The 16464-nt window shown below is 37.2% G+C and overlaps 1 protein-coding gene across 1 annotated transcript in view; it reads left to right on the top strand.

Annotated features, from left to right (window-relative positions):
• LOC133765717 (transmembrane protease serine 11C-like) overlaps window positions 1-16464 on the top strand; it is a 69397-nt gene that overhangs the window by 30328 nt on the left and 22605 nt on the right. The window contains exons 4-5 of the mRNA XM_062199257.1: window positions 502-569; window positions 15879-16042. Coding sequence (XP_062055241.1) covers window positions 502-569; window positions 15879-16042 — 232 coding nt within the window. The remainder of the gene's footprint in view (window positions 1-501; window positions 570-15878; window positions 16043-16464) is intronic.

Raw genomic sequence — 16464 nt, forward strand, 5'->3', positions numbered from 1 at the left:
GGTACAGTGATTGTTACAAAAAATTTTTCCGTAAGATTTCCATGTACCCCACTTTGAATTTACAAAAGCATGTAATTGAAAACATGCGAAAATTAGATTTGCAGTACAAGCATTAAAGAGGCCTGACATAGTACAAAAATATAGTACAAAAACTTCTCATTCAGGGAACATTTCTATTAGGTTTCATGGCATTTATATTCAATAAAAGGTTACACATAGAAGAAAAACAAACTCAGTGATCCTTTGAATATTCTGCCCTACCATGCTATTCCCCTTGACCTGGCAAAGTTTTAAGACTCTAAATTGGATGATGCTAAGGAATCATTTAACTCCTGTGAGACAGAGAGGAGCAGAAGGGAATCTACTGGTAATAACTCAAGCTGTGTAATAGATGCATGTTACTATTCCTTATGCTATTATATATATTTGAAGTTTTCCAAAGTGAAAATTTAAAATGAAAAAAATTAAACATAAGACACCTTCAATTTTACTTTTTAACAGATGAATGAAACATTTCATGGATCTAAACTGAGAAGACAGTATGTCAAATCTCATGTTGTCCAAGTAAGGTATGTACAATAGACTGAAAGGCACAAGGAATAAACTTTTTCCCTTCATTTACATGCCTCATATGCAACACGATAATTTTTGCTTGACATACAACTAACAGGTCGAAATACATTTTAATTTGGGGCCTCAAAACCCTTGGTACTACAGCAATAAGCATTTGGCCTAGTGATCATAATGCCAGTTGGGTTGCTACATCCCATGCCAGAGTGCCTGAGTCTCAAGCAAGCTAACATACTTACAATCCCAATAAGCAGTGTCAAAGTTTGGATGGGCAAAACTATGAGCCTAGGTGGGGAGCATACACTTGAGGGAAACAACACAGGCTAACACAAACTCTGCCTGGGCAGAAAGATTCCCTCAAGTAGGCATGTTGAGCTTTGTCTTTTGTTTAATACGCTAAGTGATATGAACTATCAACCTCTTTTGTGCATTACATGTGCCAGGTTGCTCCTTACTATTTACCATCAGGATCATTAACTATTAAATGTTATAAGCAAAGTTCTGTGATTGATGCTGTATGGGAGCTAAAAAAAAAAATTAAGCCTCCTGGGAATATAATAATGGTCCTTATCACCCTGCAAAAACTCAACTCAGGATAGGATTAAATATAGCAGCATAAACTAAAAATTCTATTTTGAATTATTCATTAGTGTTATCAGTACTAATGAGTTCTCAAGAGGAAAGCAGAGGTAAAATTTCTCTGGGAAGATGAGATGGCAATTATAATGGATTAATAAACAATTTATGCAGTGGGAGTCATTCTTCAAATGTAGTAATTCCATATCCAAATGAGAAAAATTACATGAAATCTAAGCAAAAAGTTTGAGTCTGAATGCTATACAATAATCATCACTTTAAAAAACTGTGTCTATTTGGAAATAAGGAGCATTAAACCAATATCTATGTACTTAAATTTTACATTTATTCTCCTTGGTTATAACCTTTTTATTCTTTTTCCTTTTTATGGATTTTTAAATTTATTCATATAAAGACAACAGATCTCATGCATTTCATAAATACAGTTTTAAGAACATAGTGATGTCTTCCATCCTCCCTCCCTCCCATATTCTCACCTTACCTCCTCCTTCCTTTCTTGTTTTTCTTTATTTCATTTTATTTTATTTATTCAAAATGTAGAGTTACCGAGAGAGACAGAGACGGAGAGAGAAAGAAAAATCTTCCATCTGTTAGTTCACTCCTCAGGTGGCCACAATGGATAATGCTGAGCCAAGCCAAAGCCAGGATCCAGGAGCTTCATCCTGTTCTTCCACATTGGTGCAGGGACCCAAACACTTGGGCCATCCTCTGTTGCTTTCCCAGGCACATCAGCAGAGAGCTAGATGGGAAATGGAGCAGCCAGGGCTCAAACCAGCATTGCAGGCAGCAGCTTAACTCATTATACCACAATGCTGCCACCCTTATATTTAATTTTTGTAATGGCATAATTTTAGTTTATAATCACAAGCTTAATTCTCCATTAAATTAAGACTTCAATGAGCATTAAGTAGAAAGACAACCATTCCTCAGGAATATAAACAAGGGTTAGAAAAAATAATAGCATCTCAAAATATGAATTATACTCGTACACATTACTTTTCTTAGTACTTCATGTATTAGTTACCACAAATCAACAAAAATGTATGATATTTGTCTTTTTACACTAAGCATAATGGTCTCCAATTGCATCCATTTTTTTGCAAAAGACAGGATTTAATTCTTTTTTATTATACCATCATGTATAAATAACACATTTTTCTTCATCCAGTCATCAGTTGATGGACATCTGGGTTGTGCTATTGTGAATTGAGCTGCTATAAACATGAGGGTACAGAAAACTTTCATATGCTGATTTCAGGAGGGGGAATGGATGGATCATCTGGTAGATTTTCAGATTCCTGAGGAATCTCCACACTGTCTTTCATTATGGTGGCACTAGTTTACATTCCCACCAACAGTGTATTAAGGTACCTTTTTCTCCATATCCTTACCAGTATTTGTTAATTTTGGATTTTTGGATGATAGCCATTCTAACTGGGATGAGGAGAAACCTCACTGTGGTTTTCATTTGCAATTCCCTGATGGCTAGTGATCATGAACATTTTTTCATGTGTCTATTGATCATATGTATTTCATCCTTTGAAAAATGTCTCTTCATGGGCGGAGCCAAGATGGCAGATAGTGAAGACGTGCGCCGTAGTTTGGGAAAATAAAGTTTCATAAAAGTGGAATTACTGTAGCCTCAGGAAAAGATTCAAGAAAAAAACTGCAGAGGAAACACTTCCGGATCTAGTGGATGTGACACAAAGAACCTACAGGGAGCCCACCGCGTGGAAACCCAACCGCGGGAGACCAGCCGCAGAATCTCGCCAGTGCGGGAACGAGCAGGAGGTAAGACAAAGGCGTCAGAAACCCCAGACATTGGGGGGAAAAGCAGAGGCCTCTCTATTCACTCACCCAGCAAAACAAAGAGCAGGCGCCATTTTACATATCTAAAGCACCACCAAGGAGTTCACAAATTCAGTATCTTGGAACTTTGGTGAAACTTGAGAACACATTGAGGGCTGCATAAACTCTTTGTGTGGTCCCAGGGGTAGATCAAACAAATACTCACAGAGGCCAGATTTCAACTACACTCAATTCCACTCACCTGTACCGAATAACTTCCCAACTGAGTCAAAAAAAAAAGAGAGAGAGAGAGAGAGAGAGCAATCCAGCAAGGAGCAAGAGAGAGAACAATCTGGGTGAGTCACTTTTTGCACAGCCTTAAACCTGAAGAATCAAGCATAACTCTCTGGCCACACCCATCACAGCCTCTAAGGATCCATCAAAGCAGACAGCCCACTTAGAGGCATAGTATAACGAGAAAAAAAACACCACAGCCAAAAAAAAAAAAAAAAACCAAAAATACCATAAATTATCTCCAACATGCCAAACAACAAACATAGAAGCCGAGGTAACAAGAGCAAGGAAGACGTTATGATGCCGCCAAATGAACAAGACACCCCAATGCAAGATTATGAAGATGAAGAGATAGAGGAAATGCAAGAAGCAGATTTCAAAAAATTGATAAGAACATTAAGAAGTTCTCAAAAACAAATTCTTGAACTACAGAAATCCTTAATGGACAAGATAGAAAATCTCTCTCGTGAAAATGAAATATTAAGGAGGAATCAAATGAAATGAAACAACTAGTAGAACATGAAACTGAGATAGTGACAAAAAACCACAATGAAATGAAGAACTCAATAGATCAAATGACAAACACATTAGAGAGCCTTAAAAACAGAATGGGTGAAGCAGAAGAGAGAATATCAGAATTAGAAGACAGAGAACAGGAAAGGAAACAGTCAAATCAAAGAAAAGAAGAAGAAATCAGAAATCTAAAAAATACTGTCAGGAATCTACAGGATACTCTTTAAAAACCCAACATTCGGGTTCTAGGAGTTCCTGAAGGCATGGAGAGGGAGAAAGGATTAGAAGGCCTTTTTAGTGATATACTAGAAGAAAATTTCCCAGGTTTGGAGAAGGACAGAGACATCCTAGTACAAGAAGCTCATAGAACCCCTAATAAACACGATCAAAAGAGATCCTCACCACGACACGTCATAATCAAACTCACCACAGTGAAACACAAAGAAAAGATCATAAAATGTGCAAGAGAGAAACGCCAGATTACTCTCAGAGGATCTCCAATTAGACTCACAGCAGACTTCTCATCAGAAACCCTACAAGCTAGGAGAGAATGGCGAGATATAGCCCAGGTACTAAGATAGAAAAACTGCCAGCCCAGAATATTATATCCTGCAAAGCTCTCATTTATGAATGAAGGTGAAATAAAGACCTTTCACAGCAAACAGAAATTGAAAGAATTTGTCGCCACTCATCCAGCCCTGCAAAAGATGCTTAAAGATGTGTTACACACAGAAACACAGAAACACGGTCACCAATATGAAAGAAGGTAAAGGAAGGAAAGCTCACAGCAAAAGATCACAGGAATCTCAAACCAGATATTAGAAAAAAAATTTGGGAAATGACAGGGCAAAGTTACTCCTTCTCAATAGTCACATTGAATGTTAATGGCTTGAACTGTCCAGTTAAAAGACACCGATTGGCTGATTGGGTTAAGGAACAAAACCCATCTTTTTGCTGCTTACAAGAAACTCATCTTTCCAACAATGATGCATACAGACTGAAAGTGAAAGGCTGCAAAAATATATACCATGCTAACAGAAATGAAAAAAGAGCGGGCATAGCCATCTTAATATCGGACAACATAAACTTTACCACAAAAACTGTTAGGAGAGACAAAGAGGGGCACTATTTAATGATTAAGGGATCCATTCAACAGGAAGATATAACGATTATCAATGTATATGCACCTAATTACAGGGCACCAGCTTATTTAAAAGACTTGTTAACGGACTTAAAGGGAGACTTAGACACCAATACAATAGTACTGGGGGACTTCAATACTCCACTCTCAGAGATAGACAGATCAACAGAACAGAAGATCAACAAGGAGACAGTAGATTTAAATGACACTATAGCCCAAATGGATCTAACAGATAGCTACAGAACATTTCACCCTACATCTAAGGACTTTACATTCTTCTCAGCAGTACATGGAACCTTCTCTAGGATTGACCACATACTAGGCCATAAAGCAAGTCTCAGCAAATTCAAAAGAATTAGAATCATACCATGCAACTTCTCAGACCACAAAGGAATGAAATTGGAAATTAGCAACTCGGGAATCCCTAGAGCACGTGCAAACACATGGAGATTGAACAACATGCTCCTGAATGAACAATGGGTCATAGAAGAAATTAAAAGAGAAATCAAAAATTTTCTGGAAGTAAATGAGGATAAAAGCACAACATACCAAAACCTATGGGATACAACAAAAGCAGTGTTAAGAGGAAAGTTTATATCAATAGGTGCCTACATCAAGAATTTGAAAGGCACCAAATAGATGAGCTTTCAATTCATCTCAAGGATCTAGAAAATCTGCAGCAAACCAAACCCAAACCCAGTAGGAGAAGAGAAATAATTAAAATCAGAGAAGAAATCAACAGGGTTGAATCCAAAAACACATTACAAAAAATCAGCCAAACAAGGAGCTGGTTTTTTGAAAAAAATAAACAAAATTGACACCCCATTGGCCCAACTAACTAAAAAAAGAAGAGAAAAGACCCAAATCAATAGGATCAGAGATGAAAATGGAAACGTAACAATAGACACCACAGAAATAAAAAAGAATCATCAGAAATTACTACAAGGACTTGTATGCCAACAAACAGGGAAATCTATCAGAAATGGACAGATTCTTGGACACATACAACCTACCTAAATTGAGCCAGGAAGACATAGAAAACCTAAACAGACCCATAACTGACACAGAAATTGAAACAGTAATAAAGGCCCTCCCAACAAAGAAAAGCCCAGGACCAGATGGATTCACTGCTGAGTTCTACCAGACATTTAGAGAAGAACTAACTCCAATTCTTCTCAAACTATTCAGAACAATCAAAAAAAGGGAATCCTCCCAAAGTCTTTCTATGAAGCCAGCATCACCTTAATTCCTAAGCCGGAAAAAGATGCAGCATTGAAAGAGAATTACAGACCAATATCCCTGATGAACATAGATGCAAAAATACTCAATAAAATTCTGGCCAATAGAATGCAACAACACATCAGAAAGATCATCCACCCGGACCAAGTGGGATTTATCCCTGGTATGCAGGGATGGTACAACGTTCGCAAAACAATCAACGTAATACACTACATTAACAGACTGCAGAAGAAAAATCATATGATTCTCTCAATAGACGCAGGAAAAGCATTTGATAAAATACAACACCCTTTCATGATGGAAACTCTAAGCAAACTGGGTATGGAAGGAACATTCCTCAATACTATCAAAGCAATATATGAAAAGCCCATGGCCAACATCCTATTGAATGGGGAAAAATTGGAAGCATTTCCGCTGAGATCTGGTACCAGACAGGGATGCCCACTCTCACCACTGCTATTCAATATAGTTCTAGAAGGTTTAGCCAGAGCTATTAGGCAAGAAAAAGAAATTAAAGGGATACAAATTGGGAAGGAAGAACTCAAACTATCCCTCTTTGCAGATGATATGATTCTTTATTTAGGGGACCCAAAGAACTCTACTAAGAGACTGCTGGAACTCATCGAAGAGTTTGGCAAAGTAGCAGGATATAAAATCAATCCACAAAAATCAACAGCCTTTGTATACACAGGCAATGCGATGGTGGAGAAAGAACTTCTAAGATCAATCCCATTCACAATAGCTACAAAAACAATCAAATACCTTGGAATAAACTTAACCAAGGACGTTAAAGATCTCTACGATGAAAACTACAAAACCTTAAAGAAAGAAATAGAAGATGGTACCAAAAAATGGAGAAATCTTCCATGCTCATGGATTGGAAGAATCAATATCATCAAAATGTCTATTCTCCCAAAAGCAATTTATACATTCAATGCAATACCCATCAAGATCCCGAAGACATTCTTCTCAGATCTGGAAAAAATGATGCTGAAATTCATATGGAGACACAGAAGACCTCGAATAGCCAAAGCAATCTTGTACAACAAAAACAAAGCTGGAGGCATCACAATACCAGATTTCAGGACATACTACAGGGCAGTTGTTATCAAAAGAGCATGGTACTGGTACAGAAACAGATGGATAGACCAATGGAACAGAATAGAAACACCAGAAATCAATCCAAACATCTACAGCCAACTTATATTTGATCAAAGATCCAAAACTAATCCCTGGAATAAGGACAGCCTATTCAATAAATGGTGCTGGGAAAATTGGATTTCCATGTGCAGAAGCTTGAAGCAAGACCCATACCTTTCACCTTACACAAAAATTCATTCAACATGGATTGAAGACTTAAATCTACGACCCAAAACCATCAAATTATTAGAGAGCATTGGAGAAACCCTGCAAGATATAGGTACAGGCAAAGACTTCTTGGAAAAGACCCCAGGAGCACAGGCAGTCAAAACCAAAATTAACATTTGGGATTGCATCAAATTGAGAAGTTTCTGTACTTCAAAAGAAACAGTCAGGAAAGTGAAGAGGCAACCGACACAATGGGAAAAATATTTGCAAACTATACTACAGATAAAGGTTGATAACCAGAATCTACAAAGAAATCAAGAAAATCCACAACAACAGAACAAACAACCCACTGAAGAGATGGGCCAAGGACCTCAATAGACATTTTTTGAAAGAAGAAATCCAAATGGCCAACAGACACATGAAAAAATGTTCAAGATCACTAGCCATCATGGAAATGCAAATCAAAACCACAATGAGGTTTCACCTCACCCCGGTGAGAATGGCTCACATCCAGAAATCTACCAACAATAGATGCTGGAGAGGATGTGGGGAAAAAGGGACACTAACCCACTGTTGGTGGGAATGCAAACTGGTTAAGCCACTATGGAAGTCAGTCTGGAGATTCCTCAGAAACCTGAACATAACCCTACCATATAACCCAGCCATCCCACTCCTTGGAATTTACCCAAAGGAAATTAATTTGGCTAATAAAAAAGCCATCTGCACATTAATGTTTATTGCAGCTCAATTCACAATAACTAAGACCTGGAACCAACCCAAATGCCCATCAACAGTAGACTGGATAAAGAAATTATGGGACATGTACTCCATAGAATATTATACAGCAGTAAGGAACAATGAAACCCAGTCATTTGCAACAAGATGGAGGAATCTGGAAAACATCATGCTGAGTGAATTAAGCCAGTCCCAAAGAGACAAATATCATTTGTTTTCCCTGATCGGCAACAACTGAGCACCAAAGGGGAAACCTGTTGAAGTGAAATGGACACTATAAGAAACAATGAACTGATCAGCTCTTGTCCTGACTCTAGATGTACAATGTAATACTTTATCCTTTATAGAATTGTTGTTGTTGTTGTTGTTTTTCTAGTACTAGTGGTTAAACTCTGTAATTAACACACAATTATTCTTAGGTGTTTAAATTTTAACTGAAAAGTGATCCCTGTTAAATTTCAGAGTGGAAAAAGAGAGGGAGGAGATGTACAATTTGGGACATGCACAATCAGACTTGCCCCAAATGATGGAGTTAGAAATGTGCCAGGGGATTCCAATACAATCCCATCAAGATGGCATGTACCAATGCCATCTCACTAGTCCAAGTGATCAATTTTAGTTCACAATCGATGGCTCTGATAGGTCTAAGAATCAAAGGGATCACACAAACAAGACAAGTGTCTGCTAATACTAACTAATAGAATCAAAAAGGGAGAGAAAGATCCAACATGGGAAGTGGGATAAACAGCAGACTCATAGAATGGCAGATGTCCTAAACAACACTCTGGCCTTAGAATCAGCCCTTAAGGCATTCGGATCTGGCTGAAGAGCCCATGAGAGTATTGTAGGCATGGAAAGCCAAGATACCATGGAAAAGAAAAAAAAAAAAAAAGAAGAAGACCTAAATGAAAGATCTCTGTGAGTGAGATCCCAGTGGAAAGAACGGGGCCATCAAAGAAGGAGGTACCTTTCTCTGAAGGGAGGAGGGAACTTCCACTTTGACTATGACCCTATCGGAATAAGATCAAAGTCAGCGAACTCTAAAGAATTCCATAGCCCTGGCAACTCATGACTAGAGCCTAGGGAGATTACTGACGCCATGAACAGGAGTGTCAAATTGTTAAGTCAGCAACAGAAGTCACTGTGTACTTACATCCCATGTGAGATCTGTCCTTAATGTGTTGTCTAATGTGCAGTGATGCTATAACTAGTACTAGTACTGAAACAGTATTTTTACACTTTGTGTTTCCGCGTGTGTACAAATTGATGAGATCTTTACTAATTATATACTGAATCGATCTTCTGTATATCAAGATAATTGGAAATGAAAAAAAAAAACAACCTGGTGTTAAATTGGAAATGGCATAGAAAATTAATTAATTAAAAAATATATATTATGTAGGATCTCTGTCTTTAATGTGCTGTACACTCTTATTTAATGCTATAACTAGTACTCCAACAGTATTTTTTTTCACTTTGTGTTGCTAATGGGGGCAAACTGTTGAAATCGTTACCTAATATATACTAAACTGATCTTCTGTATATAAAGAGAATTGAAAATGAGTCATGATGTGATTGGAAGGGGAGAGGGAGCGGGAAAGGGGAGGGTTGTGGGTGGGAGGGAAGTTTTGGGAGGGGGAAGCCATTGTAACCCATAAGCTGTACTTTGGAAATTTATATTCATTAAATAAAAGTTTAATTAAAAAAAAAGCCTGTTCATATCCTTAGCCCATTTCTTAACTATATTCATTGTTTTGTTGTTGCTGTTGAGTTTCATGAGCTCCTAATATATTTGGATAATAATTCTTTATCAGATGTATAGTTCATTAATATTTTCTCATTATTCTGTAGGTTGCCTTTTCATTTTGTTGTTGTTTTCTTTATTGTGTAGAAGCTTCATAGTTTGAAGTTATCCCATTTGTCTATTTTGGCTTTGATTGCCTTGCTTCTGGGGTCTTATTCAAGAAATCATTGCTTATGCCAATGTCTTGCAGGATTTCCCCTATATTTAGTAGGTTGATGGTTTCAGGTTTAGGCTTGTATCCTTGATCCACTGTAAATTGATTTTTGTACAGGTATAAAGTAGGGGTCTTGTTTCATACTTTTACATGTAGAGATCCACTTTTTCCAACACAATTTATTGAAGAGACTGTCCTTTCCCTCAGGAGTAATTTTAGCTTGCTTGTCAAAGTTTAGTCAGTCGTAGATGCATGGATTAATTTCCAGAATTCTAATCTGTTCCATTACTCTACATGTCTATTTTTGTGCCACTATCAGACCATTTTGATTATAACTGCCTTGTAATATGTCTAGAGATCTGGTATTGTGATGTCTCAGGCTTTGTTTTTGCTATTTAAGATAGCTTTAATCTATTCAGGGTCTCTTGTGTTTCCATTTGAATTTTAGGGTCATTTTTCTAGATCTGAGAAGAAATATCCTTGGTATTTTGATTGGAATCATATTTAATCTATAAATTATTTTGGGTAATATGACTATTTTGATGATATTAAAGTCTTCCAATCCATGAACAAGGATGATTTTTCCATTTTGTGTGTGTGTCTTCTTCGATTTCTTTCCTTAATATTTTGAAATTTCCATTGTAGAGATCTTTTACATCCTTGGTTAAATTTATCTGAAGGTATCTAAATTTTTTTAGCTATTGTGAATGGTACTGATCTTACACGTTTTTCCTCGGCCATGGCATGGTTTGCATATACAATGCTATTGATTTTTGTGTGTTGATTTTATATGCTTCAACCTTGCCAAATCTCTTATGAGTTCCAATAGTCTCTTAGTGGAGTTTTTTGGCTTCCCTTTGTATAGGATCATGTCATTTGCAAACAGGAATAAATTGACTTCCTCCTTTTCCATTGGCATCCCTTTGACTTCTTTTTCTTGCCTGATGGCTCTGGCTAAAATTTCCACAACTATATTGAGTAGTAATGGTAAAAGTGGGCATCCTTTACTTGTTCTGGATCTGAGTGGAAATGCTTCCAGCTTTTCCCCCATTCTATATGATGCTGGCTATGAGTCTGTCACATAGTGCCTTGATTGTGTTTAAATATGTTCCTTCTATCTCCAATTTGCCTAAGGATTTTATCCCAAAAAGATGTTGTATTTGGTTATATTCTTAAGATACAACTGGAAAGTCTTCTTGATATACTTAAAAATAGGATAAAATACTTAGATCATTGTATTTGAAGAAGCAGTGTGTTGTGTGCAGATTTTATTAATGTGTAATTTAATATTAGTTGTAAATACTGGCGAATATCTTAGGACTTTCTTGGAATGTGATCTGATTTTGATATAAACTTGTAACAGTCATGGGGTCACCTAAAACACATTTCTAGATTTTATTCATGTGTGTACAGAGTATTAAGAATGAAAAGGCCACTGGGCTCTATTCTTGGCTCAGAAGAGTCTACTTAAAGAAAAGCCAATCCAAAATGACACTACTTCATAGAATGAAATTTAGATCAGAATTGGTTTCTTTTCTGACTGCTGGAGAAAAAGATAACAACTACAAACACAAATAGAAAAGTTGATATACTTTGGAATTACTTCAACCTAAAATTAGAACTTGAGCTATTTTATTTTCTTAGGTTATTTCTAAATAACCCATGTTCTTAACTGGTGCCCCTAGGGAACTTCATTTATATTGGCTCATTCAACATGAAAACAATCCTGAATAACTTGTGTATATTAGTTCCATATTTTATGATGATGTATAGTTCACATATATTTCCCATCTTTCAGACACTAAAGCAAAAGATAGGCTAAGTATTTGCCAGGCATATAAGACCACCAGCTATGACCTTGGAAAGATGCCTAACACATTTAATAAATAATAAAGCTATAATTTGAACCCACATGGTTTTACCTAAATTACTGTATCAACTTTTCTAACCTTCAGCCTGTACTCCTATTCCATGAATATCAATTCTCCACAGAGCAGCCAAAATGAGATGCATCTGGTCCTTGCCTCTCTCTCTCCCTGACCTCATCTCATACTATCATCTTCACTCGCAACTTTATAATATACACTAATCTGCTACTACTTCCCCACTAAAACAATTAGCATGTTCCCACCACAGGGCTGTAAATGTAAAACCTGCACTTAGTAAAGTTAAACAGACAAGAAAGACTTTCTTCAAGGCTATTTTTTGCAATAAGAGAGAGATGGCAGAACTCTTAACTCTGCTAAAACAGAAGGAGGTAGGGTTTTTAAATGCATGGGTAGAGAGGAAGAATTTAGGCTATATGTAGGTAGGATTTTTAAATGCTTGGGTAGAGAGCAATAGCTTAGGCTATTTTCCTTTGGCTTTACCCAAAGGAAAACAGACATCTGTTTCTTAATTACAGGACGTGGTTTTACAACTTCTAACAAGTTACCCACTGAAGTTATCTTCCCACCCTCCCAGAGAAACTAGGGAGTAAGAAGGTCATCTCCTTTGATGGTTACATTCAAAAAGATAGCTTTCAGGTCCTCAGGAAAGTCATTTTTGGGATTGTAAAGTGACAAGACAGTCTTCAAAGATTCACATATAACTCCAAAGAAAAGAGAAAGGAATTCACAACTGCAAGTTTTGTAACATAAATGCTCTAAGAAAAAACAGGAGAGCCAAGAGTCCGGAAGAAGCCAACCTAAGATATAATGATGCTGAAGGAACTATTGAAGCTACCTTGATCAGGGCTTTTGCAGTGATGTTTCTTGTTCCTGGACTATTCCTCTCCCAGTTCTTAGCATGACTCCCTCCTTGTCATTAAGGTCTCACTTCAAAGAGGCATTCTCTCCTACTGGAATATAAATAGCATGGGTAGGAGCAGGACCTTGTGGTCTGTCGGGCATATTATCTGGACTAACAGACATTTATTAAGGGAATTAATTAATGGCAACATAAGAATGGGAAGAAAAAATTCCTGTGGTAAAGAATTACAGACATTTGTTACATAAAACTAAAGATTATTTTGTGAATCAGGATAAGGTAAAATTAAAATAATTTTTAGTTCACGTTTTCAGTGAAAAAGAGAATCATATGACCTAAATGACATCAGAATTAGATTCCAAATGTCTATATTTAGTTTGGTTTTAGATTGTTATCTGACCCAGGAGATAAGTTCAGAGTGACACCAGTGGTTGGACAAAATATTTAAAATAAACAGTTATATGATACACCCTTTTATGTTCCATAAGGAACAAGAGGGACTGTCCCTACAAATCAGATAAATTAGAATTATACCTGTGAGAAGCATAAAAGTAAATAAGGAGTGAGAATAATTAATAAATTGACATTAAACTGCTAACAATTTAATACTATATAAAGGAAATAAAAAGTTGTGTATTTATCGCCCCTTAAGGAAGGGCACTGAGTACCCATGCACCTTAAAACATAAAGTGATAAAGGGTAATATAGAAAGCAGCTAATTCACTTATTGTAAATTATCCTGGAAAATTGCAATAGTAAGAAATAGTAAGAAAATATTGGATCTTGGCCATGGTTTCTGTTTTTGTTGATGAGTGTTTCAAAGGCTTGGAAGTTGATGTTTTTAGGCTTCTCCTTGAGTTACATAGAGATCCAGGATTGTTGCGTATTTTCAAGCATACAAATACAGAGACATTCCTATGAAAAGGTAAAGAGGCACAGAGACAGAGTAGAGTATAAACGAGTCTGTTAATAGGAATTATTCCCTTTTAAAACTTCTGGCTTACACATATGAATCTTCAAGTCAGAATTACAAATGAAAGAAGTCTAGCCTAACGTTTCTGCCCTCATTTCTGATTCCCAACAGGTGAGAGACAACTGGCCCACTATTATAAATTATGTCTCCATTAAAAGAAAGCCAAGATAATACAATACTCACTCATTTTACCCATTACTTTATTATTTTCTATTGGCCCTTTCTATAGAGTCCACAGTGGATTCATAACACATAAATACATTTCACAAGAAATAATTTTCCAAAGCACTCTGAGACTTTGAAAATACCTCTTCTCATATATGCATTATCTGGGCTGGTGCCGTGGCTTAACAGGCTAATCCTCCGCCTTGCGGCGCCGGCACACCGGGTTCTAGTCCCGGTTGGGGCGTCGGATTCTATCCCGGTTGCCCCTCTTCTAGGCCAGCTCTCTGCTATGGCCCGGGAAGGCAGTGGAGGATGGCCCAAGTCCTTGGGCCCTGCACCCACATGGGAGACTAGGAGAAGCACCTGGCTCCTGGCTCCTGGCTCCTGGCTTCGGATCAGCGCAATGCGCTGGCCGCAGCAGCCATTGGAGGGTGAACCAACGGCAAAAAAAAAAAGGAAGACCTTTCTCTCTGTCTCTCTCTCTCACTATCCACTCTGCCTGTCAAAAAAAAAAAAAAAAAAATATATATATATATATATATATGCATTATCTGTAAGATGCTTATAATCTATAGTGATATTTGCAATAACCCAATAAACAAGATTATCATTTTAGAGTTAAGGAGGCTTAGGTATGGAGAATGCAAACAGCTTGCTCTAGTCAAGGAGTTGGCAAATGCTAAATCTAAACTATAAATCCAGTTCCCCTGAGTTTAAATCACACTCTTCCATGGGTGGGGAACATCTGGCTTACAGGCCATTTAAAGCCTGCAAATTCATTTAGTCTGGCCCTATCAAGGTAATCACAGCCAGCTTGGCAACTCATGACGACAGCCTAGGATGGTTCCTGGCGCCATAAACTAGAGTGTCAATTTGTTGGGTCAACAACAGGAGCCACTGTGCACTTGCTCCTCATGTGGGATCTCTGTCCTTACATTGTGATTTAATGCTATAACTAGTACTCAAACAGTATGTTTCACTTTGTGTTTCTATGTGGGTGCAAACTGTTGAAATCTTTATACTAAATTGATCTTCTGTATATAAAGAGAATTGAAAATGAATCTTGATGCAAATGGAAGGGGAGAGGGAGCGGGAGAGGGGAGGGTTGCAGGTGGGAGGGAAGTTATGGGGGGGGAAGCCATTGTAATCCATAAGCTGTACACTGGAAATTTATATTCATTAAATAAAAGTTAAAAAAAAAATCAAAAAAAAAATCAAGAAATCTATAGCAGGCTAATTTTTAAGTTGCTAATTTTGTATGGCCTGTGAATGACGTTAAAAATGTACAATTGGGGGCTGGTGCTGTGGCATAGCGGGTTAAAGCCCTGGCCTGAAGTGCTGGCATCCCATATGGGCACAGGTTCTAGTCCCAGCTGCTCCTCTTCCGATCCAGCTCTATGCTATGGCCTGGGATAGCAATAGAAGATGGCTCAAGTCCTTGGGCCCCTGCACCCACGTGGGAGACCCACAAAAAGCTCCTGACTCCTGGCTTCAGATCAGTGCAGTTCCAGCCATTGTGGCCAACTAGGGAGTGAACCAGTGGATGGAAGACCTTTTTCTTTGTCTCTACCTCTCTGTGTAACTCTGTCTTTCAAAATAAATAAAATTAATCTTTTTTTAAAAAAATGGGCCTTGGCAAAAAATAGGTTCACTCCTGCTTCCACTATGTCCATCAAGTGCCATTTTTGTTCCCTTGGGAAGTACTGGGAGAGTAATGAAGCAAAGCATAATTCTACCTTGTTATTATCTTAACATTTACCTGTTATTTAGGAACTATACATCTCTCCCACTAAGAGCAATAGAGTTCAGTAATAAAAGCATAATTTATTTGTCTGTTTATGTTTTGCAGCCGAGCCAAAGGGAAAGTGATAATACATGCTGTGCTGAAGTTTAAATCTTTTTATAAAAATAATGCAGCAAAATATTGGGATAGTATTGAAACCATTTTATATCAGAAGCTAAAGGGTGAAACTGGGTCTTTACTTATAGATTCTTCCACATTTAAATTTTCAGGTAAGACTATATATAATACAGAATTATTTTCATCTTTTAATTTTAATATGATATTTTGTTTTGTAAAGACAGTATTCCTGTCTTTAAATATCATTTAACATACAATGATAGTTACTTTTTAAATGTTCAAAGAATGGTAGCCTTAACCTTTCTGTGTGTCATGATGCCTCCCTCAGTTGTATTTGTCTCAAGAATCTAGATTCAAATTCCAGAATTGCTAGAGCTACGTTAACATTCAAATTAGTTCTTTTATATACCTTTAATGGATCTTATCTCTCTCACTCTCATGTATAATCTAATTCTTAATCTTAGTCACCTAACATTGTGAAAGACAGTCTCTAAAAGATGAAAATAATGAATGTCTCTAAAATCTTGATCAACAGGTGGCCAACAGTGTACACAGCTAAGTTGGGCTATCAGTA

This window comes from Lepus europaeus, chromosome 8 (assembly GCF_033115175.1).
Source record: "Lepus europaeus isolate LE1 chromosome 8, mLepTim1.pri, whole genome shotgun sequence".
In the NCBI taxonomy this organism is placed as follows: domain Eukaryota; kingdom Metazoa; phylum Chordata; class Mammalia; order Lagomorpha; family Leporidae; genus Lepus; species Lepus europaeus.